Genomic DNA, 23967 nt, shown 5'->3' with positions numbered 1-23967 from the left:
GAGACCCAAAAAGTATAAAACTAACAGAGAATGACTCATTCCAAGTCAGACTCAGCAAATAACACAGCTCAGTCTTTTCACTCCCAGAATTTTGTTTGACTCACAAGGAAAGACAACTTAAAATGAAGAATCAATGTTCTTACTTTTAATGTACTTGAGTATTCTTTACTACATTAATGTCTTCACCCAAACATCTCAGGACTGCACCCCACTGAGACAAATGTACACCCAAATACTGAATGTTACATAATTTATCAACCTTGAATCAATTTATAAAAGCATCATGGATTTAATTCCTTTCTACTGAATAAAGTCTAAGGCAGGACACAGTCTATGCTACACTCCTTGTACATTTAAATTATCACAGAAACACTCTCAAAACTTTTCTTCAATATCTCAAAATTGCTTTCAACAAGACCACAGCAAATTCTTTGTCTTTCCATGTCTCTTGTGTGAGTTAATTTAAGCTGGTCTTCATTACACAAGTTACCATGTAAAAATTAATCAAACAAAGAGTTTGTGACACTGTCTCTCTCTTACTCCAGTGACAAAATGATTTGGGCCTGTGGTCTCAAGAGGTTTCTGCAAATAAAAGTTAAGTCATTCCCCAGGATCTGCAGTTATCAGAGAGGATGAATTTCATCTCACAGAGCACAAATATACCAAATACAGCAGTTCATAGTCCAAAATATTCCAGGGATACGAACCTCCAGGAAAGTTAAACAATATATAGAAAGTTGGTTTGTACTTTGCTGAGTTCCTAAGTCACTTACTTCACAAGCTGCCTGACTGTTATTAAACTGTTTTGTTAACAGTTCAATCCACTGAAGCATTGTTGGCTGTGAAAAGAAATACAGGAAAAACTGTAACTTCAAATAATGAATTTCAGCATCATCTTTACACATTTCTAAATGGTTCAGTAAAGCACCATATCTTAAGAATTATAAACAATAAATATTTTATGAATAAATAATACATTGCCCCTACAGATAATACCAGTCCATACATTTTTACATACACATTATATTCCATTGTGCAGTGCTCACTATAAATGGGTAAATTACACTCTAAACATTAACTTTGCATCCTGTATAGTAATTTTACAGCTCAAAATCCCACTTTTAAAATGCAAAGTACAGATTTGCTTTTGACTAGATTCATGCAGCTACTTAATGAGAATTTACAAGTAAATGGAATACCTTTTCCTTTGAATGAATAAATGTCTCTAGTACAAAGGAAGTGCTTAACTGGAAAAAAAAATGGAACCATTAATTTAGAATGCATGAATTAAAATGTCAACAAGGAAACAGTTAAGAGAGGATGAGATTCTTTGGAAATCCTTACCTTTGCTGTCATCAGAGAAACCGCTTTGGGATCTGGTAGTGTACTTGGGATGCTACTACACAGCTGCCACATAAACCTAGAGTCAGTAATTTTATTTGTTAATTAAAATAAACAATGATAATCTGCAAGAAGAAAAAAAGCATTAATATTACATTTTTAAAGAAAAACTTACCCAAAATATGTATGTTCAAAAATGTTCTTGTCTTGAAGGAACTGCATATTATCATGCCATATCCACTGAAGAAAAAATGCTACCATCAGACACAAGAAAGCAGTTTACTTCACTACTTAAGCATGATTTTAAAAATATTTAAATGATTCCAAGGCTTAAAGCCACAAAATTTTTCTGTACGAAAAACTCTTTCTGAAAGCACTTTCTTTAATTTAAGGAATTGTCTCAAAGATGTTTTATTCATACTACAAGTGAGTATTGGCTGTGCCTGCCCTGGGACTGCAGAACAGAGCTTCAAACCTTCTCCTCTTTCTGTGGCCTCATTTTTACAACTTAACAGAGTTTTGGGCTAAAATTTTGAGAACAACAAGTTCAAAAAGAAGCACAGCTGAAGTCTAACCCAAAGCTTGATGAGCTCTGAGAACTTCTGATAAATTCCTAAAGAATAAGATTTGAATCTCCATCATTAAACCAGAACAGGATTTCTGCATCTCCCCTGTTCCTCTCTCTAAAGTGATGTTTTTGATCACATCAATTCATAGGGATTTTCACAGCAATGCAGTTTGAATATTTAACTCTGCTAAAAATCTATTAATATTTTTAAGACCAAGAAGGATAAAAGCATTATCTGATTTGCTGGCTAGGAATGGAGAGACATTTTCAATTAAGAACCTAAAACAGACAGATGCTGAAGCAACACTTCTGGCCAGAGGGAGCAGGGACATGAAATTTTCCAGGTGGCAAAAAGGGATTTATCCCATATACAGGACAGAATGAGAAAACATCTAAAATTCACATAAAATATAAATCCTAATTCCCTTCCTATCCCATGACCATCTCCTAAGGCAGACAGCAAAATGAAAGGACTGCCACCTTAGTGCTTTAAATTATATGTGCTTTCCTATGTTTATTCAGATTTCTGATGTGTTTAGGGCCTCCTAGAGTGTTTTCAAATTGGTGTTAAAACAAATCAACTTGTACCTCCAGCAATTCTGATGAAACATCAAATTTGTAGTCTTTGCCATTTTCCTCCTCTGGCTCCATCCGTTTATAAAACAGCATGTAAGCACTGTGTGTCTTGGAGAGAAAAACATCTGTATAATTTTTGCTTTGAGAGAGAAATCATGAAATCAGAAATATAATCACACAACAAGGCTTTGGAAGAGAAATACCTTTTCAAAGGAGAAGTCCATAAACTTATCAGTAACAGAATCGTAAGTTTTTGTCTGTCAAGAAGAAAGCAAAACCATTAATTACAAGTTTTTTAATGCTTTAGTTTCTAACAGTTTGTGACAGTTCACTTGCACATTTATTTCATGATATTTATGAGGGTTGCTGACAATTTAGTTCTTGCTCAAAGCAATCTTCTTTCTTTTTTTCTTCTCTGGCCTATTCTGAATTTTCAAAGCTACTATGCAACACTCTGCCTCCATCCCAAGCAATTTCCTGCCTCATTCATCTCCCTGACACCTCTTCTTTAGAGGCATCTAAAGGTATTTTATCTCTGTGCCAAACAAAGGAATTTTTTGGTTTTATTTCAGCATATTGTCTTTCCCAGACAAGAGAAGTTGTCTTATGCCCAGGACTGCTTTAGTAAGACACTGTGTTATCCATAATGTGCTTTATATCCTGTATACAGCTATAAATAATGATCAATTCTAGCACAACCTGAGAACCTGAGTGTTGTTTGTATTAATAATGTGTAAAAATTATTAATACAGGCAGCAATACAAGGCATAGACAAAGATCAAAATGCCTTTTTTTCCCCAGAATACACCTAAGCTTGAAGTAATGATTCCTTCATCAATGGTCTGAGCTAAGGAGCCACCCCAAGCAAGGATTCCTAAATTAGCTCACTTTTTTATACTTGAATAAATGGGTATACTATATAAATAAATGGGTATCATATATATTATATATTATATATTATATATGGGTAGAATATATATTTTATATTAATAAATGGGTATAATGGTTCCTAAATCAGCTTCAGACTTACTTTTCTATAGCTGAATAAATGGTATGATAAAAACCACATTTAGTACAGAAATATCTCTTCTTTGGAGAGACACTTCACTAATTAACTTTGCTTCATTAGTAATCCCTGCACTGTACTTCTGCCAGCTTCCTTTAAAGGCTCATACAAAGAGCTGGGTTGTAAGAGGCTGTAACAGACACTGGGAGAGTTGAACATGACAAAAATTTAAGTGATAACTTACAGTCATTTCTCCACCAAAGCATTCAGAAGCAAGCTGGGCAGAGTCAAAGGGTTTAACTTCAGCATCATTGAAAAGGTACCTGCAAGGCAGAAGAGGCTTTGAAAGATCTGCTGCTCCTCTCCAGGGGCAAATGAAGCCTCATGAGCACTCCCAGTGACTCCTAGATTGAAACATTTCTATTCATTGCTATGTCTTGTTTAGATCCCAGCAAATGAAAATCTGGTCCCAAAGTCCTGTTTGGTGTTATTGGAAGTTCCTTCTTCCAGTTCTCTCTGGAGAGCAGGAAGAGAGGAAACCTTGTCTCCCATGGCAGGGCTCCAGTGAGAAATGGGGATACCACATTCAAAGCAGGCAGAGTGTTCCCTGCTCTCCTCTGTCTCCCTCCTCCTTCCCATACCCATGTCCCTCCCCTTCCCCAAATTCCCCAGCCAGAAACGTGGCTGCATCCTCAGCCAAGGTACCAAGCAGATTTCAGGAAGGACAACCTAGGAAATCTTTTGTGCTGCAATAATTCCAATCTAGTCCCATCAGGAAGCAATCCCTGGCTGTGCTGAGGCCAGCACAGCATTCCCTGCCACCCCTGTGTTTGAGGAACCACAAAACTCTCCTGGTTACTGATCTGCAGGCCAATAAATCAATAAATAACCGTACAACTACCAAATTCCAACATCCTGTGCTTTCCAGAGGAGCCTACAGGATGTATCCCCTGTATAACTGCACCTAACAAAGCCAACAAGCTTTAGTTATTAAAATATGGAAACAGAAATGGCCCAGCTCACCACTTGTTGTTTTTGTAAGCGTGAGGATTGACAATGTCCCTGATAAAACTGTAGTAGTGGCCCCCATCTGCTGTTCCTGTGTGAACTGTCACACCAATCAGGTCATACTCATAACTCTCAGTTTCCTTCAGATAGCCACCATCTTCCTTAAAACCTGAAAGAATTCAACATCAGATTTAATCAGTTATTTCCTGGCTTGGGTTTAAAGACAAGTGTTTGCTAAGGGAGGCAAAAGCCTCCCCTGAAATGGAAAATGTAAACCCCCTCCCTCCAAGTTGCTATAAATTTTAAGAGAGCTCTCAGGCAAAATATATGGGAGCAGGAATAACAGTTCTTTACTAGGGAAGAAAATAAAAAGATAAAATAAACCACGCAGTAAACTAAAACATCACCATCTTCCTTAAAACCTGAAAGAATTCAGTAAAACATTCAATCAGTTATTTCCTAACACCCAAACTTCAACATTAGCAACAAACTGGATGCAATTATTTGCAATTCCTCTCATACTTTATGATAAAATATAAGATTAATTCGAATTAAAAAATATTTGGAAACCAAAAATTGGCTATTTTTCTTATGTGAAATACAGTGTGTGACTTTGGGACTATAGGTTGATTAAAGTTACATTTGATTTTACTTGCTTCTGTTCTGTATACAGGAAGTGAATATACAAATAAATACACAGTGTATAACACAGAGAACCAAAGCTTGCTGAATCCATTTTTTGAGCAAACCTTCTTTCCTATCGTTTTTTCCCATGAGGAAATCTTCAGTGTAGGGTGTCATATCCAGACGTAAAGGGAACGAAAAATGGGTGTTGACTTTCTCCTTCATCATGGTCACCATATTAAATGTGTATCTCATGGTGTTGAAGCTTAAGATTCGAGGTAGTTTCTTAAAACATGCCCTGAAGGATCACAAACAAACGTGAGTTACAAAAGCTGAGGAGGGTGAAGTGGATTTTCACAGAGATTTTAAACATTTATTTCAAGTGTAACGTTGGAGATCTGTTGCTAAGACATAAATATAAAATTCAGTGCCCCAGAGCAGGGCAGACTGGGTGGCAGCAGGAAGGTCAAATTTAGCCCATTGAACAATTCTGTTTATTCTGTCATTGTACCTTGGAAGAAACAGCAAATTTACTCATATGGCAGCAACCAGCTTTCTAAAATAGTTCATAAAATAAGCCATGAATGAACTCAACAATGCAAATCCCCTCACTGCAGGGAGTTACATCTTCCAAAAGACAGAGGCACAACATCTCCTCCATAAAATCTCAGAAAATTTCCAATAATGATTTTCAAGTAACTTACTCTCTCACCCATGTCATTTAAAACAACAAGGTTTTCCAACTCTAACAAAGGAATTTCTTAGCTGCAACACTAAAATACAACATAAAATTTTAATTTACTTTCTCTTTATAAGCAGACTTTGCAAAACATGGAAACATTTTTAAAGTTAACAATTTTAATTAAGAAATTCAGGGTGACATGAAACCAAAGCAATTATCCTGCATAATGAGTAACCAACCAACCTCTGAAAGCTTTTAGTATTTTAAACCCAGGACTAATGTTTCCAAAAGGGTTTTTAAATTAAAAAAGGTCATGAACATTTCCCTGTGTCTTTTGCTAAGATACTTTGGATTCTCTGGTTTGGAAATTTGATTTCCTTCTAATTTCTGGTTTGCACAGGGATCCTTACAGGCCTACATGATATAAAGTGAATCAAAGAGCAGAGTCCTGTTCCATCTGAAGGATTACTGTTATTCCAAATGGAATTCCAGGGATTTACTAGAAAGAATATTAGGAATATTAAGAATATTAGGAATATTTCTTTCTCCCTGGCCACACCTTTTCTCAGCCCGCACTTTCTTCCCACAGTGAGAACACGTGTACATGTTGTCACCTTCCAAGGTGTCTTTAATAGTTACTTCATCAAGAGATTCCTACATGGAAAAAAAAACAAAAAAGGAAGTTATTTTGGATATTTATATCTTGTGCTTACACGGCCTGCTTTCCAAACCCCTCCCTTTCAATCTTACTTTGAGTTTAATTAACATTTCCATAAGTTACGAAAATAAAGCCCCACATGTTTTTACAGAAGAGCACACACCTGAACTAAAAGAATTTGACAGGAAAAAGAGTTTCTAACCCATACACAGAATTAAGGAACCAACTTAAAAATGGTGCATAATATTCCAAGCTGTCTCCAAGAATACAAATCCGTTAAATTCAAATTTCAACTGTGGGGATAATAGTTGTTTAAAAAGCTTGAAAACACAGAATTATGTTGGTGTAAGCTTTAAATTAATTTCACAAACAGTAGTACTTGTAAATGTTAAATCTTTTGACATTTACAGTTTTCATATAAAATGACCCCAGCATGTTTAAAACAAGTAAATAGATATTACTGACTGTAAAACAACAGCCAATGACTGCTGCTGGCTCCAGCTGATGGCACACAGCAGTGAAAAGCTGAAAATAAATTATCTCATAGTATCAACCTCAAAACACCCCAAAACTGGAGTGCAGACAAAAAGCATTGACATCTTTAGTGTGTGGCAGTGAGATGTGAGATTGATCTCAGCCTGGCATTACTCACATAAATATTCTTCATGTCTGCCACCTGGCACCTCACTGTGTAGAACTCCTCAGCTGTCTGACTCACATGCTCACAGTCCTGAACAAAGGCAAGGGAAAAGCCATGAAATCACTTTTTTGGAGAAGTTAGGAAATAATTATCTTTAAAAGATCAGGCCAGAGAAGGAGCACTTACCAAAGAAACGACGTTGTTTGTGATAACACCTCCAAACAAACTTTTCACTGTGTTTTTCTGTGAAAGAAAGAATAAATACATTCTGTCAAGGAAATGTGAGCAAATCCCTAAGTTCTCGAGCTCCCTTTTGCTCCCTCTTAATAACTCACCAGCTCTGGAGACATTTCCTCTATTTTTGTTATCAGGTCAGTGAAGAACTCAGTCATGTCCTTCTGCTCTCCAGTGTTCAAGGGCTGCTTATCCATGGTGTAGGTTTTACAGAAAGGCCTTGGGTTGTAGGCCTTACATTCACTTTCCTTTGGATAAAAAATATCAAACAACACCAAATCAACCCAAATCTCTTCCTTTTGAAGTTACACAGATGTACCCCACACACACATATGAGCATCTGTTTCAAAAAAGACACCTTTTACATACAATAATTTCCTAAATGTCTCAATATTTCTGCTGAAATGCAAAGCAGTTTTTAACTAATTGATAACCATTGTCATGATACCAGTGAGTAAAATATCATTAGTAGAAAAAGTATTAAAAATATTTAGGAAATACTTCATTAAATGAATCATTAAAATAACGATTTTAATGGTGCTGAAGATGTAACATGAGCACTATCTATCTGTTCAGACACAAAATAAAATGTGAGAACATCAGCTTGTATTTATATATTTCTGGACATTGCTGACTGAAATCTTGCCAAGTGCTCAATTCTCATTCAGACTCCTCTATGTTTTCATCTAGTTTTCAACAGGATGTGTGCAGCCAGAGTAAAGAATGTGCAGCACAAAGCAATTCTTTAGAATCCATCCCCACTGCACTGCCTTGCACACTGGGAATGCAGAACTCACTCACTCTGCTCTCTTTTAAGGACGTACAGCAAGGCAGCACCTCCTGTAAATATTGCCTTTTATAGAAAAAATAAAATATTGTCTTTTATAGAAAAAAAAAATATTGCCTTTTATAGAAAAAATAAAATATTGTCTTTTATAGAAAAAAAGGCTTTCCCCAAGATTTAAATGGTAAGTCTTGCTATGACTTTCTCTTCCTATGTTATTTTCTGCTTAATGAACACCTAATTTAATAATTTCTATTAATCATGAGAGGCACTACAAGACAAAATTCTTTTCCCCACCCGTCTTCAAAGTAGTTGTGAATTTTTTACACAAAACCAGTGTCTGGACACTCAACTCTCCTCAGGTTTTTCCATTATTTCAGAATTGTTTCAGTGTTTTAACAGCAGTGAACACCTGGCAACTGCTTTAACTTTGTTTGGTCCTGAGATCTCAAGATTCTGCTGCATTTCAATGGATGAATCTTTAAATATTGGGGCAAGGAAAATGCAAATAATAAAAATAATGAATTTTATTTTATCACCAGGGAAATTCCACCTCTCCAACACCTCTGTAATTCATTGATTCACCTGCACTATGTACAAAGAACCTCTAAAATAGGACACTTTCTGAAATACCCTCTTTGACACCTACCATTAGGTATGTAAACATCTTCTGGAGTTCCAGCAGAGTGGTCTTGTGTTTCATATCTTCTGAATACTAGCAGAAATTCATAAAAGAAGACTTGATCTTATTATTTTCCAAAAGCATACATTAAACAGATGTAACAGCCAAATAAAAACCCAATTACTTTATTATGGACCATAAAGAAAAATGATTGTGTACAGGAACACACAGTCTGTTATTTTCTATTTAGAATTTTTATACTTTTTTTACACTTTACTTGGCACGTCAACATTAAACCTGAGAATAAAATAACTTCACTTTCTAATAATTTATTTCAGGTAGGAACTTTTGTGGAAGTATTACAAAGTATTAGTGGTTTTGGAATATTTTTGTTCAATTCACAGATGTTGTGAGGACTCTGAACAGCCCTCTCCATAATGCATTTCCTGTGCAGGCCAGTCAAATATATGTAATTTTAAATAAAATGTTAATTAAACTCTCTTATTTAGCTTTTTATTTGCATGCAAATCCAGAAGTTACACGACAAGTACCAGCAATGAACAATAACAGAAAATGATGAGGACACTGCTAATGAGGGTGTTTCACACATTCTATGCGATGTCAGGGACCAAAATGATATTTTCTCTCTCATAATGAGATAAAAGTGATAATATTGAACTTCTGGAAGTCAACCAAAGTATGATAATTTCCAGGGCCTGCTGTACTTCTGGCAGCATGAGATAACATGCTCTGGGACTTTATAAACATTCATGGAAAAACATTTCTTAACAAAATGACAAATCAGCAGTTAAGAAACAACAGACAATTCACATAAACCTAAACCTGAATCAAGCTACTTGATTGGAAAGGAACAGAATATTACTTTTACAACATTTTATTTCACTGCCACCTTAAGAACCTACCACGTTAAATATTTAAGAAAAAAAATCACTGAAAAGACACCAGCAAAAGCATCCAACTACACAAAAAGCAGACTAAACCCTGAAGAAATATTCTTTATCTAGATGTAAGTCTTAGAAGTCAACGTGTATTTTTTCAGTATTTGCACTGATTCTGAATGTGAATTTCTATCCCAGCCCCCCACTCACCTTTGCAGTGAAAATTGCTTGCCTGGCCTCTGGGATCATGTAGAGCTGCTGGATGGTGGAGGCCAAGTAACACGTGGCTCCAAGGTTGGTTAAGCCCACAAACCTGCACTCAGCACGAACGTCATCATGGGGCCAGTAATCCCACTTGTAAGGGGCATGGGAGGCTGTGGAGGCAGGAAGCACACAGGCAGGACAGCAGTCAGCTCAGAGGGCAATTGGCAAAAATACAATGAAAAGTCTGATGTTCACACTAATAAAATGTCACTGGTTATGCTCTGTACATTGTGGTGGTGTGAGGTCCTCAGGGGGGATGAGGTGAGAGATGAGAATCTGACTCCAAGTTCTCAGAAGGCTGATTTATATTATATTATATTATATTATATTATATTATATTATAGTATAGTATATTATAGTATATTATAGTATATTACATTATACTATATTATAGTATACTATATGATACTGCAATACATTACTTTATACTATATTATATTATATTACATTATACTATATTATATATTACATTACATTATACTATATTATATTACATTATATTATACTATACTATATTACATTATATTATATGCTATACTAAAACTATATTACAGAAAGAAAAAGGATACATCAGAAGTCTAGAAAATAATTATAATGAAAGCTCATGACTGACTCCTCAGAGTCTGATACAGCTGATGGGGATTGCTCATTAATTAAAAACAATTCACCAATGGAACCAATCAAAGATGCAGCTGTTGGTAAATGATCTCCAGACCACATTCCCAAAGAATCAGATAATTATTGTTTTCATTCTTTTCTGAGGCTTCTCAGCTTCCCAGGAGAAGAAATCCTGGCAAAGGGATTTTTCAGAAAATACCATGGTGACAGTACATTTACAGGCAGGAGCCAGACTGTGCCTGATTTTTAGGAAAATGGATTATACATTCCTCAGGAAAATCTTTAACATCTTAGGATAGAGCAGCACCTTCCTGCAACATCACTCTGGGCTGCAAGGGGCTCTCTGTGCTCTCCAAATGTCAAGTGAATCAGAATGAAAAAGCCATTTTCTTTTTCTTCCAAGCTTTCTATTCTCTGAATTTCATAGCAGATGTAGAGATGGATTTCTTACACAGGGAGGCACCAGACAAGTTTGGCAGGGCTGAGTGACTCTTTCATGAGCCTTGTTCTGACATGGCTGCCAAGAAATCAGAAGAATGGCAAAGTTCTCCTCATCTGCCAGTCAGGAAGATGGTAACCAGCTTAGACAATCCTCCTTGGTATCCAATAAGTTGGACACAAAGCCCTGCATGAATCCAGCTTTGCTATTCATCCCCAAAGATGTCACTCTCTGAAAGCACAGTGTGTCCCACCAATAATTCAGCACCTCTGCTGAAGTATATATGCTCAGGTAAAGAGGAAAAAGAATCCCCAAAAATAGTCTGGATTTATTTTACAATCCATAAAAGCTATGTGGGGTCCAAGACTTGAACTTTAAATCAATTATTCTGTCACAGATGAAAGACTCATTAGGGATTCTTCTCAATCCACACCATCAGACAGAAATTCAGGAAATATTTGGCATCCTCACATCTTCAGAGACCAGACGCTCAGGACTTTCTGTTGCACAACAAATAATAGTTGTAATCTTCATTCTGGCACTGGCACCACAACAACTATTAGCCCTGAAGCTCCAAGGAGGGAAGAAGAGAGCTTTAATTCTCCTGTTTCAGCAAACCTCAGTGCTGTGACCTTGGGTTACCTGGGCTGCTCAGCCAGTTGAAACAAAGCTCCCCTGCACATTTCACCTCTTAAAGGAGGTCATGAGCCTTGCAGAATAATCCAAAATTCCCTCCCTTGCCTGCAATCCCTAAATGACAGCATCCTAACTCACCCTTTGTGATGGAAGGGCTCAGCATCTCTGCCTGCCTGGAGCTCATCAAGCTCTAATTGCAAAGCAATCACTGACTCCTCTGTACTTCACAGAGCAGCTGGGAGGATCTTCCACCTCCTTCCATCTGACAAAGAGCATTCAGCAATTTGACAAGGACTTTCTCAGGATGACCTTGTGTTCCCCAGCCTGGGATTTTTTAAGTGACTGATTTCATTTGTGTAATAAAATTTTTCCTTCTCCATATGGATCTTAACTAGAAAGGCAAATTTGAGGCTCCTTGATTTATTCCTCACTGTTGTTATAGAAACCAGATTTTTCTCAGGAAGAGATGGGGAAACTTGAAACCAAACTTGCCATGCTCACATTCTATTTTAAGCAAACTAAAGCTGAATTTTTTTCTCTCAGAATGACCATGCATTTCTTTATATTCCACCTTGTGAGGATGCTCCTGCTCCACTGGTAACACCAGACATGATCTTTAACATGCTGGGAAGTGAAGCACCTACTCTTTGAACTGAAGGGTTTTATCAGTCTTTAAAGAAGCAGAAGTACCAAAATACTGCAAGAAATTTATGAACAACTGAAGATACCTAAATCCACTCTTCAGTGAGATCATCCTGAATGAACTGGGAGCCCTCCCTGCCAAGAAAACAGATTTAAAACCAAAGCTAGGATGGAAATTTCTACTATTTCCCTTAATGTTTCTCCTAAGAAGGATGGAGGGACAGGCCTAAGACTAAGATTTTTGAAGACCAGTAAGATTACAGGGATAACAAAGTGGAAAAGCCCTGTTTCAATAATCTTTGGATCACAACAAGGGAATAACAAGCCCTTAAACAAATGAGGTTTCACAAGTCCTGCGCTGGGTGCACATTACAGAGACAACAGCACTGTGGCAGTTGTAATAAAATTAACATTCATGCAAGTGAGAAATGCTGGATATGGAGCAGGAGCACAGAGCAGATGGCTCTGGAGAACTTGGGATGAACAAACAATCTAGGAAAGCGTGTTTGGAAGAAAGTAACAACTGTGGTAAATGTTACAGAGGAATTACTGAGACTTGGAGTGAGGAACACACTGATTGTTAAAAACAAATGATTGCACCTGGAGAGATAGAGACACCCTCAGCAGCAGATAATGTGCTCATAGTAAACATAAATATCCAATATTTTCATAAAATATATTCTTCATAATATTTCTTCTGAGCACAGGAGACCTTGGAAGGCCCCAGGCATGAGAGAATAGAACACAAAGCATTATTATGATCAGATTTTTCTTTTGCTTGCTGAATTGTAAGGCACTAAAATAAATTCCACACATTATAATAAATTACAGAACCTCAGGTTAGAGAAATTTTAACTGGGCATGTGAAAGGAAAGCTAGCTAAAGCTAAAAATGTATAATGAGGATTTGCAAACCAAAGATAAAATATTAACTAGCTGAAATGTTGGTGATTTCCATATTATACACAGGAACTGTGGCTCCAAAAGGCAGGAAGCATGGAAGCCAAGAGGCACAGCAAAACTGCTTGATGCAGATAGCTGGGTGCAGACTGAAGTCAACTGCAATGATACCAGAGGCTCTGAAAACACCACAGGGCTGCTCAGAACTCCAGTACCTCCATGTGGTTTCTACACTTTGGTTTATGTATAAATATTCCATGGTTCATATCAGAAAGGAAAAGGGAAATTAAAATCCAGCACAAGAGGGTGAAGCATGTAAAATCCAGTGTTCCCTGTGTGTACCTGCCATTTAACAGGACCACACACTCTAAATAATAGTATTTAAGAACAGGTGATATGGAAATGTTTATGGGATTTCATTGGTAGTTGAGCAAAAGATGCCAACACTTGTGTGACACTGCTCCAGGGGACAGGAGATAAACAGCAGAGCTGTGAATTCCCAGAGCAGGGTTAGTGGCCACAAACTCTCCAGAGGTTCTCACACTGCATGTGCTGGGCCATGACCCAGTTGTGGAGCAGCCTGTAGTTTTCCACTGAGCCTTTCACCATTTCCACCAGCAAGTCATAGGCAGCAGCCCTGGAGGAGTGGGACTTGCACTTGGGCTGCTGTCTGTCCTTCAGGCTGGGCAGCAAGAACAGCAGGTTGAAGATGTCCCTCAGAAACTCCTGGAAAACATGAAATTGGCACATTGAGCAGCCTGAATGTATTCTTAAAACATGAACCTATATCAACAATTTTCTAGGAAATTCTGTTGACTTTCTGGACCTCTATCACGCAGAATTTCTGACCTGAATACAAGTTCTGAATCACAAATTCCAATAATTTATACTGCATAAAGTGCACTGTAACCACATTATAGTCTAAAGAGGAACATACCAATTGGAAAAGAACCCCAAAATATGATTGGTTTTATGACTGATAACCTGACAAACCAGACATGGATTTTCAGTAACTTTTAGGACTAGTTTCTCAAGCTTTTCTTAAGCTTTCCATACAACCCAGCTACATAAACCTGACCTTTGCATTCCTCTATTTTAATTTCCACATCCTCCTCCACACTGCATTCTGTGAATTGAATTCTTCCTCTCATTTAATCTGCAAGCTCTCCCTAAGTTAAATACACTTATCCAGCAGAACAACAGAGGCAGTCTGTTCAAATGCTGTCAGCAATGTCACATTTGGACAACCAAATTACCTTCACTGCTGTTTTATAGCAACAGAATAAACAGACAAGACATAAACAACATCATCAGACACCAGGGCCTACTCTTCAGCTGAAAAGGCCCAATAATAAGTTCTGTAGAGCCTACAGAAAAAGAATCAAGCTAAAATTGTTTTTACACACAATTTGCCTTTTTTTTTAAGACAATGCAGTTCTCAAAGATAAAATGAATCGGTTTAATATAAATAAAATCATGTTAATATAAATAAATAATTAATATAAACAAATAGTTTTAATATAAATAAATCATTTAATATAAAGAAATAGTTTTAATATAAAGAACATCATTTTAATATAAATAAATAGTATTAATATAAATAAATAGTTTTAATATCAATAAATAGTTTTAACATAAAGAAAATAGTTTTTTAGCAAACTTCCCCTGCTTCACCACTTTTGCACCTTACAGATGAATGCAAAAATCTTGTAACATATCTCTGCCACTGCACAGGTGTGGAGTTCAAATTGCTACTTTTAGATCAGACTGCTCAGGATCTGGTCAAAATCAGCTGTTGTTAAGGACTTAAACCAGTTAATGTTGATCAATAGTAAAAACATTTAAAACCAAGAAATGAAAATAAATAGAACTTCAGGGATGGAAGAATGCCATTCTGGAATTACACAGAAAGGGAAGGAACTGTATGTGCTGCTTGTTAATAAAGGAATATGTGTGGGTTTGTCCATCATCCTAAGGCTAGAAATATGACAAACTTTCACATATTGATCCCTGCAATCAAAATGTGGTGCAAAAGGCCCAGTTCTGATCTCTCAGGGGTGCTGCAGTGCCCTGCTCACCTGGCCCTCCCGGGAGAATTTGAAAGGCGGTTTGTGCTTGATGACACTGGTGGCGAGGCGCAGCAGCCCTGTGAGCCCATCGTCCTCGATGTTCCCATCCTGGTGGTCCAGGATCTCCCTGCTGCACATGCACACACAGGAGAGAAGGTGTCACACACGTTTTATGAAAAATCCTCTTTTCTCCTGAGAAGCTGAGAGGCCTCAGGAACAAAATGCAAGCAATGGTTATCTGCTGCTGTGGAATGCAACAGGTGCATCTGGGATTGCTCTCATGTGGTTGTTTCTAATTAATGGCCAAGCACAGTCCAGCTGTCTGGACTGTCAGATAAGTCACAAGCCTTTGTTATCATTCCTTTTCTATTCTTAGCCAGCCTTCTGATGAAATCCTTTCTTCTATTCTTTTAGTATAGTTTTAATATAATACATATCATAAAATAATAAATCAGCCTTCTGAAACCTGGAGCCAGATCCTCATCTCTCCCCTCATCCTCAGACCCCTGTGAACACCATCCCAAGAAGGAATGTCACAGCTCTGCCCCAGTGACCATGCATCCAGTGCACACTGCAAACAATGGCTTATAAAGGGGAGGATACAATCTTCAACTCATCAGGAGAACTGGGAGGTTGGAACACAAGGTAGGGAATACAGAGTATATAAACCAATGAAGGATTTCAAGGGAGGAGAACAGCTTGGCATAGGAAGGGCTAACAACTGGATGGGTGTTGGAATCTTCAGCTTGTCAAAGTGCCCCCGAGAAAAGCTGAAAGTGTCTTTTCCCAGTCTGGTGCTTGAAGAAGGAGTCAGGGCTCCTCAGTTCTCAGTCTCAGAGTTGTTTATTGTTTCTTATCTATAAAAAAATTTTCTCCTGCCCTGCCCAGGTCTGTCCAGCAAGACAGTTCCAGACACTCTGCCTGCCCCCAGGGTGGTGTTATCTCTTTATACTAAAAACGATGTGTACAATGTTTACAATTACTTTTCAACACCCATAACCCATGTTCGACAGTGAGCTTCTATTCTAAACCAATCCAAAAGTGCCAACAGCACAGCAGAAGATGAAGGCCAAGAAGAAGAAGAAGGAGAAAGGTTGGACAGGCCCAGTTCCCTCCATCTTGCCTCCTGAACCCCCATACCAAAACCCTAAAATCTACTTTTCCACCCTCTGATAACTTCACTGTTATTCTACTTAAACTGTTGCGGCTTGCTGGTCTTCATACAAGGTTGGTAATTTGCTCCACAGGTCATAATCAAGCCCACAGGTGTTTTGGGCTCCTGAGCCCCCTGGCAGGGGTCCTGGCCATCCTGGACAGCCAGAGGGATGTCCTGGGTCCCCACAGATGGGGGGGAAGGAAGGGGGTTTGAAACTTGGCAAGGAAGTAGCTGAGTAACAAACAGATAAACGACACCTGGCTCAACTAAATAACAAAGGCAGGTGTGCGTCACTCTAAAAACAGGGGGAGAAAAACACAGAGACTACAAAACCACAAATCAAACTAAAAAACACACTACAACACAAGGGACACTGCTGGGGGCAAGGCTCACCTCCTAATGCAGTCAGCGAGGTGTCTGGCCAGAGCATCCAGATCAAGCAGGGTTGTCTGATTGAAAAGAAAGAAAATGGAACACAAATGGGAAAGAATGATGGACTTCTTTTGGAAGAAATGTTATTACTGCACACAGAAAAACAGAAATTATTAAAACTCATTTTCAGGCATGCTCTAAGGTAAGTTTTCTGATTTATGCTAAGTGTCTGTTAACTGAATTTAACTCTTTCAGCTTTAGTCAAACACTTGATTAGCTCCTCCTTGGAACACACTGGAATTATCAACAGTGCAATTATCACAGATAATTACACTATTCCCACGTCTGTGACCTTCAACTAAGCTCACCTTGTGTGTTAGAACAACTCCCCTTTCTTGACCCCACAGAGTCACTACCTGAAACTTCCAAGAGCTACTAAGTACAGAGTAAACTGGGAGATGGAAAACATCCAAGAGCTGCTCACAATCCATCAGATGTTAAGAAAAAAATGTCTGAAGATAAAAATGAAAAGCAATAAACATTGGTATGAATGCAAGGCAGACCTACCTGACTTGCATCTTTGACATGAATGTTATCAATCAGTTTGCACAGCAGCCAGAAATACTCCTTACAACCGGGTCTCAGCACAGCTTCCTCCTCATAATCCTCTATCTGTGGAAAGAAATTGCTTTTGTTCGGAAGTAGAACACAAAATAACTGCATTAAAATAGCACAGTGAAGCCAGTAACTGTGTTACAAGAGAATTACTTCCTTCAAGCCTCTAAGGTAAGTATAAGAACAATGTATTTTACAATGGTAACAGTGTATGCTCTGTTTTTCTTCTGCAATATTTATTAATTTTCTTGAAAAATTGTCAGGATGATCTGCCAGACCTGTAAAAGATTTGTAAAATAGTGTGGAGTTCATCCCACCCACTGCAAATCACAAAAATAGTCATGATTAGACAGGACAAAACATGAAAAACTTGGGCTGATTTCAATTAGTAAATACATCTCTAATTTAAAACTCTCTTAAAAAACAGATAAATATTGCAAAATCTTCTGTAGATTGTTTTAAGTTAACTCTTTTTTAAAATATCTGTGTACATGGAGATTGAAATTTGAAAACAAGAGCACTTTCCAAAAGCTGTCCTGCATTTCTCCAGGCACAGCCAAGCTGTGAATTACTGCAGTGTCACAGTTTAACCATTTTGGGGAAGTTTCTGGAAACATCTAAGCCAGAAGCCTTCATATCTCCATGCATCTGAAACAGTGTATCAGACACCACAATAATGTGCTACCATGTTTAGTTTTTATATTTTGTATGTATATATTATATATTATATATTATATATTATATATTATATATTATATATTATATAGTTAAGGACTTAAATCCTTAACAATATACATTATATTAAATTATATATAGTATGATATAACGTAATATAATATTTAAATGCAATAATATAATATAATGTAAATAATAAGATATTATTATATAATGAATAAAAATAATATAATAAAAATATTGTTATCTTATATAGTATTACATTATTATATATTATATTAAATGATATGTTTTTATATGTTACTTTTTAATAATAATCTTAATTTTTTACTTTTTAATATTTTTTTTACTTTTTATATTAATTTTAAAACTTTCACATTTTTATATGAATTTTAAGTTTATCTTTGAGAAAGTCTTGTGAGCTTTTAAATTCTTACCCTAATTGGTTTCAGAGCTTGAGCATCAGGGAGGAATTTCAGCAAGGTTGATGCAGCCAGCAGCAGAAAGGAGCGATTGATGGAGTCTCCCCCATCCAGGCCAGAGAGAGACAATTTGTACAAACCATTGCAGGACTCGTGGCGAACTGCAGTCTAGGAAAAATAATGAAATTAACATGATTGCACACATTCTTTGCAAGATTTGTTTTCTTTTGTATGTGTTTCTTTCATAGGTACATAAATTTCTCTGATAATATCTAAGAGGTTATCAGGGTTGAATGTATTTTTCTCAAACAGGGATTAGAAATAATGTGCATTTAAACAGCTTACAGAAAAATGCAAATTATACTCTTCTAATTAAAAAGATGATTTGTTTGTGCCCTGTGTCTTGAGTTATGTATTTTCCATGGGAAAGATTACAGTGACTAGAGTAGAAAATATCACATCTACCAAATCAAGGAAATCTGTGTGAATCCTGAATTTACCCTTACTCTTTCATAACTACTAATTAATTTAATTTCACTACAAAAACTTTTTTCTTCTTCCTTTTATTAAGAAAAATACCCACAATCTAATCAACCTTTGGAAGTTTGCACTCTCTCATTTCCAGGGATTTTAAATCAAGCCAGCCTGCAATCTTTTTCTGTGCTTGAGTAATAAAACAAGAGATAAGAATTATCATATCATGTCCACCTTGCACCTTTAAGAAATCACCAATAAATACAAAAAAAAATTCTAGTGTGAATATAATTGATGCAATTTTTAAGCTTTTATTCCACTTAAACCTATAGACTTATCTTCAGTCTAGATTTAGTATAAAATTAGTCTAGCTTTAGTCAAAATTTGGTCTAGCTTTAGTAAAAAGATTGCTTAAAGCTAGACCAATCTTTGGTCATTACAAAGATCTTGGTATCAATTCTCATTCACCTCATTTTGTGATTCTAAGTATAAAAAATAAATAGCAAAAAAATAAATCTAATAATGTGAAAAACATAATGGGTAAGTACATTTCAGCTAATTCAAGTCAGGGGGCATCACCCAGAAATTTCAACAAATTACCCAGAAATTTTAACAAATGGCAATGAATAAATGACCTTCAAACAGAAGCCAAGGAGAAAGGTGAGAGTTTATAACCTGGTTTGTGACTGAACACAGAGGTGCCACCTTCCAGTGATCACTTCTCACCCAGCACTGCAAGGAACTGAAGCAGGTCCTGCCACGTGGAGCAGGAAACCACAAGCCTTGGACTGAATGGCAAGCCAAAGGTAATGACACTAATCAGGAATGCAGCAAGCTCCCATTGCCATACCTCTGGAATAAGCAGGGTGAGTTTCTTGAGCCAGTCTTGCAAATGGTCACTGTCAGCCAGGCTGGATTTCACCAAGGAGCAGCAGTGAGCCCAGCTCACCAAGAGCCACATGGAATAGTGAGTGACTGCAGGAATAGAGAAACCCCACATGGAACAGTGAGTGACTGCAGGAGGAGAGAAACCCCACATGGAACAGTGAGTGAGTGCAGGAACAGAGAAACCCCACATGGAACAGTGAGTGACTGCAGGAGGAGAGAAACCCCACATGGAACAGTGAGTGACTGCAGGAGGAGAGAAACCCCACATGGAACAGTGAGTGAGTGCAGGAGGAGAGAAACCCCACATGGAACAGTGAGTGAGTGCAGGAGGAGACAAACCCCACATGGAACAGTGAGTGAGTGCAGGAGGAGAGAAACCCCACACAGAACAGTGAGTGACTGCAGGAGGAGAGAAACCCCACATGGAACAGTGAGTGACTGCAGGAATAGAGAAACCCCACATGGAACAGTGAGTGAGTGCAGGAACAGAGAAACCCCACATGGAACAGTGAGTGACTGCAGGAATAGAGAAACCCCACATGGAACAGTGAGTGAGTGCAGGAGACAAACCCCACATGGAACAGTGAGTGAGTGCAGGAGGAGAGAAACCCCACATGGAACAGTGAGTGACTGCAGGAGGAGACAAACTCCACATGGAATAGTGAGTGACTGCAGGAATAGACAAACCCCACATGGAATAGTGAGTGACTGCAGGAATAGAGAAACCCCACATGGAACAGAGAGTGAGTGCAGGAACAGACAAACCCCACATGGAACAGTGAGTGACTGCAGGAACAGAGAAACCCCACATGGAACAGTGAGTGAGTGCAGGAACAGAGAAACCCCACATGGAACAGTGAGTGACTGCAGGAGGAGAGAAACCCCACATGGAACAGTGAGTGACTGCAGGAACAGACAAACCCCACTGGAAGCCACACCTGTCTAGAGTCAAACATACACTTAACAAACCTGTTGGCTCCTTAAACCTGACCCCCAGCACTTATTTCCCTCCTAGCTGTGCATTACACACCATTTATGAAGGTAATTCCAGCACCCAAAGTGTGAGCTTCCGCAGGAGAACAGACTGGCTGCAGATCCTCAGATACCTGAGAGTGCCGCTCCCAAGAGACCCTTACCCACAGTTCCTTAAGGTTTCCTGTTTCATGGACATCCCTCTTATGATCCCACACTGCTGCCATTGCCATCAGGTGACCAAAGCAGGCAGCCAAATTCAGAGCTGCCCCTGAAGGCTGAGCACAGTGACTGAACTGCAGCCTTTCACTCTGATTTTGGCTTTATCACACCTGCCAGTTCTAAAGGGTGTAAGCACAGCAAGGGCTTCCTGGGCAGAAGGGCTGCACAGCCCAAAATGACATTTATTTCAGTAACTGGCAAGACAAAATCTCTCCTGGCACTAAGGATACAAAAAACCTCAGAGTTTTACCAACATGCTGGTTAAATACTGACCACTGTACTAATGATGACCATCCAATTAGATTAAAATTACCAGTGAGGGGCACAGTCCTTTCCTAAATCTCTACCTCCTGAGCTGTGAGCTGGTGCTTTGCATCACATCTGCACATATCTTTCCTGTTTTGTACTAATTTCTGTGACCACGTTTGTGTTGCCCCAAACAAAAGTTCCATTGCAATCACCTTGCAGCCCCCAAGGAACTTTGGAAATTCTTCGGTAGTGTCTTTGTAATGAAATTAGAATGAGAATTTTGCAGTGCTTCAGACTCCATCCAGTGTCACCTTTCCTCTGTATTAAGGCCAGCATGCTGTCTAGGACTACACTTATAAATACTCCATTTTTTGAAGGAATTACCAACAGAGAAACCATTCTTCATCTTTCATTATTTAGGAGAGAGATTGCCAGCAGCAGGAGCCCAAGCACAGACCTATCAAATGAATGGCAGTAATTTCTGGGGCCAGTATATACTGGGATTTATTCCCAGTAAACAAGGCCTGAACACTCAATTACAGATGTGTCCAGGGGTGTCCAGAACAGTTTTTTATGGAATAGGACCCCACCTGTCTTGCCAATGAAGCTTTTCCTCATGGCAGAATAAAGCTGCTCTTGGAATAAGGTCTAAATTTAATTTTTCAGGTGCAATCAGAGGTTCTTCCTGGTATCTCCCTCAACTTCTACTTAACTTCTACCTGAATTTCCTGTTTTCTTCTTTGCAAAGTGTGACAGTTCCATAGGATCCTGCCTGCACACCTCTGCCATTGGTTATTAATGCAGGATAAAGTGCTGTATGGGACTTGTCTCAATTTGCTGTTCTCCTCATTGATGCAACCTGAGCTGAAAATTCTCACACGGAATTTCTGCCACAAGCCCAATAAGAAATGTTTTGGCAAGAGGGAAGCAGCTGAAAACCTCACTGAGCAGAAGATGCTTCCAACCACTGCCCCAGCTTCATTCCCAAAATAAAACTGAATTTCCCCCTTCCTGGTCTTATATAAAGTTTGGGGATGAGGGGTGGGAGCAGGAATGGGGGAAAATCTAGGTGGGAATTAGCCTGGAAAGAGGACGGGGAAAATCTCAATGAGGTTTCAGCCAGAAACAGGAGAGGAAAAACCCAGAGAAGAATTCTCTGGGAAGCTGAACTGGGAGAAAACCCAGCCTGGATTTCATCTGGAATTGGGATTGAAGGAAAACTGGACTGGATTTCTCCTGGGAAGTGGCTCAGGCAAAAACCTGAACCGGATTTCACAGAAAATCCAGGTGGGAGGAAACATGGAGTGGATTTCCCCTGGAAAGTGGATCAGGGAATAACCAGGACCAGATTTCACCCTGAACCCAGACTGGGAAAAAACCTGGACTGGATTTCACTCAGAAACCAAGGGTATTTCCTTGGAGTAAAACGATTTTCCAGCTTTCTAACAGTGCAATAAACGAAAATAATAAATTATCATCAATTTGCCATCCCTGTGATTAGCTCCTGACCCAGCTGTTTTGCAGCACTGACCTTCGTGCCTTGACCTGTGATCAGACTGAGCCTTCAACACCCTGATGGGAAGAAGAGAAAATCATTTGAATTTTATCACACAGCACATAACAGATTTCAGAAATACAAGTACACACAAGGCACAACACAGTTACTCTTAAGTAACCACTTGGAAAATCTTAATTCATCTTAAAAGGATTCATTGCTTGCAGTATTCAAAATTAGCAACAATAATAAAACTATGAAAACCTTCAAGTCACCCCCATAAAGCTTTACAAGATTAAAAAGCCAAGGAGAAGTACCCACAGCCCCTTCTTTATTTTATCCAAAACAGAGATGTCAGAGCTAAGAACTGACCCATACAGAATAAATCTAGTTTTCTTCATAAAGGAACCACACTCTGAATAAACATTTGCAAACTTTAAATGTTTCTATTTCTTTACTTCCATCTTTATTAATTACAACAAAAGGTTATGAAACCAAAAAAATAGCATATATACTTCAAAAATTTTCCTGCAACTCAACTAGAGGCCAAGTTAAGCACACCTGCAGACTGGAAATGTTCTGAATGCCCTTAACAATCTTTTAAAAATATGGTAAAACAACTATCCATCACTCAGAATCAACTCTACAAAAGCCTGACCTCCCCAGCACCAGTCTGCCTGCCACAATGCAGCCTTACACAGAATTGCTTTTCTCAAGACAAAAAGGCAACAGGACCAAAATCTCCAATAGGTCAGATTTTGCCTTCAGTATCAGCAGGATGAGAAAAATAAGTCAAAACTGACAGACAACTAAGCAACATGAAAATGAATTTATTTTAATTTCTCCTTTACGCTACCTTGAAATTAAAAATGCTCTGGAGAAAACAAAGAAGGGATTTTGGTATCACTGACATATTTTATGAAAAATTCTTTTGCTAGGATTTTTCTCCTGAAAGCTGAGAAGCCTCAGAAATGAAATGTAAACAATGATTATCTGCTGCTGTGGAATGCCACAGGTGCATCTGTGATTGGTCTATGTTGGTTGTTTTTAATTAATGGCCAATCACAGTCAGCTCAGACTCTGAGAGTCACAAGATTTTATCATCATTCCTTTCCTTTCAAGCCTTCTGATGAAATCCTTTCTTCCATTCTTTAGTATAGTTTTAATATATAATTTTCTTTTAAGATAATATATATAATAAAATAACAAATCAGCCTT

General features: G+C 38.1%; 1 protein-coding gene across 9 annotated transcripts in view; it reads right to left on the bottom strand.

Moving 5' to 3' along the window:
- USP34 (ubiquitin specific peptidase 34) overlaps window positions 1-23967 on the bottom strand; it is a 116430-nt gene that overhangs the window by 22798 nt on the left and 69665 nt on the right. For 5 of the 9 annotated variants that reach the window (XM_054290131.1, XM_054290136.1, XM_054290134.1 and 2 more), the window contains exons 36-57: window positions 22786-22826; window positions 19774-19898; window positions 18465-18617; window positions 17305-17409; window positions 16759-16814; window positions 15219-15339; window positions 13683-13866; window positions 9853-10016; window positions 8771-8836; window positions 7439-7585; window positions 7290-7346; window positions 7116-7193; window positions 6365-6459; window positions 5249-5421; window positions 4515-4668; window positions 3736-3814; window positions 2689-2742; window positions 2498-2593; window positions 1517-1581; window positions 1345-1420; window positions 1200-1247; window positions 708-839 (exon numbers count right to left, since the gene is read on the bottom strand). In XM_054290131.1, the coding sequence (XP_054146106.1) occupies window positions 708-839; window positions 1200-1247; window positions 1345-1420; window positions 1517-1581; window positions 2498-2593; window positions 2689-2742; window positions 3736-3814; window positions 4515-4668; window positions 5249-5421; window positions 6365-6459; window positions 7116-7193; window positions 7290-7346; window positions 7439-7585; window positions 8771-8836; window positions 9853-10016; window positions 13683-13866; window positions 15219-15339; window positions 16759-16814; window positions 17305-17409; window positions 18465-18617; window positions 19774-19898; window positions 22786-22826 (2269 nt within the window). The remainder of the gene's footprint in view (window positions 1-707; window positions 840-1199; window positions 1248-1344; window positions 1421-1516; window positions 1582-2497; window positions 2594-2688; window positions 2743-3735; window positions 3815-4514; window positions 4669-5248; window positions 5422-6364; window positions 6460-7115; window positions 7194-7289; window positions 7347-7438; window positions 7586-8770; window positions 8837-9852; window positions 10017-13682; window positions 13867-15218; window positions 15340-16758; window positions 16815-17304; window positions 17410-18464; window positions 18618-19773; window positions 19899-22785; window positions 22827-23967) is intronic. The other 4 variants (XM_054290135.1, XM_054290137.1, XM_054290140.1 and 1 more) reach the window with 1 other exon arrangement.

The sequence above is a fragment of the Melozone crissalis genome, unplaced genomic scaffold, assembly GCF_028551555.1.
Source record: "Melozone crissalis strain CALT ecotype California unplaced genomic scaffold, PUWL_Pcris_2 ptg000081l_1, whole genome shotgun sequence".
Lineage (NCBI taxonomy): Eukaryota > Metazoa > Chordata > Aves > Passeriformes > Passerellidae > Melozone > Melozone crissalis.
This window is presented reverse-complemented; position numbering and strand designations above follow the sequence as displayed.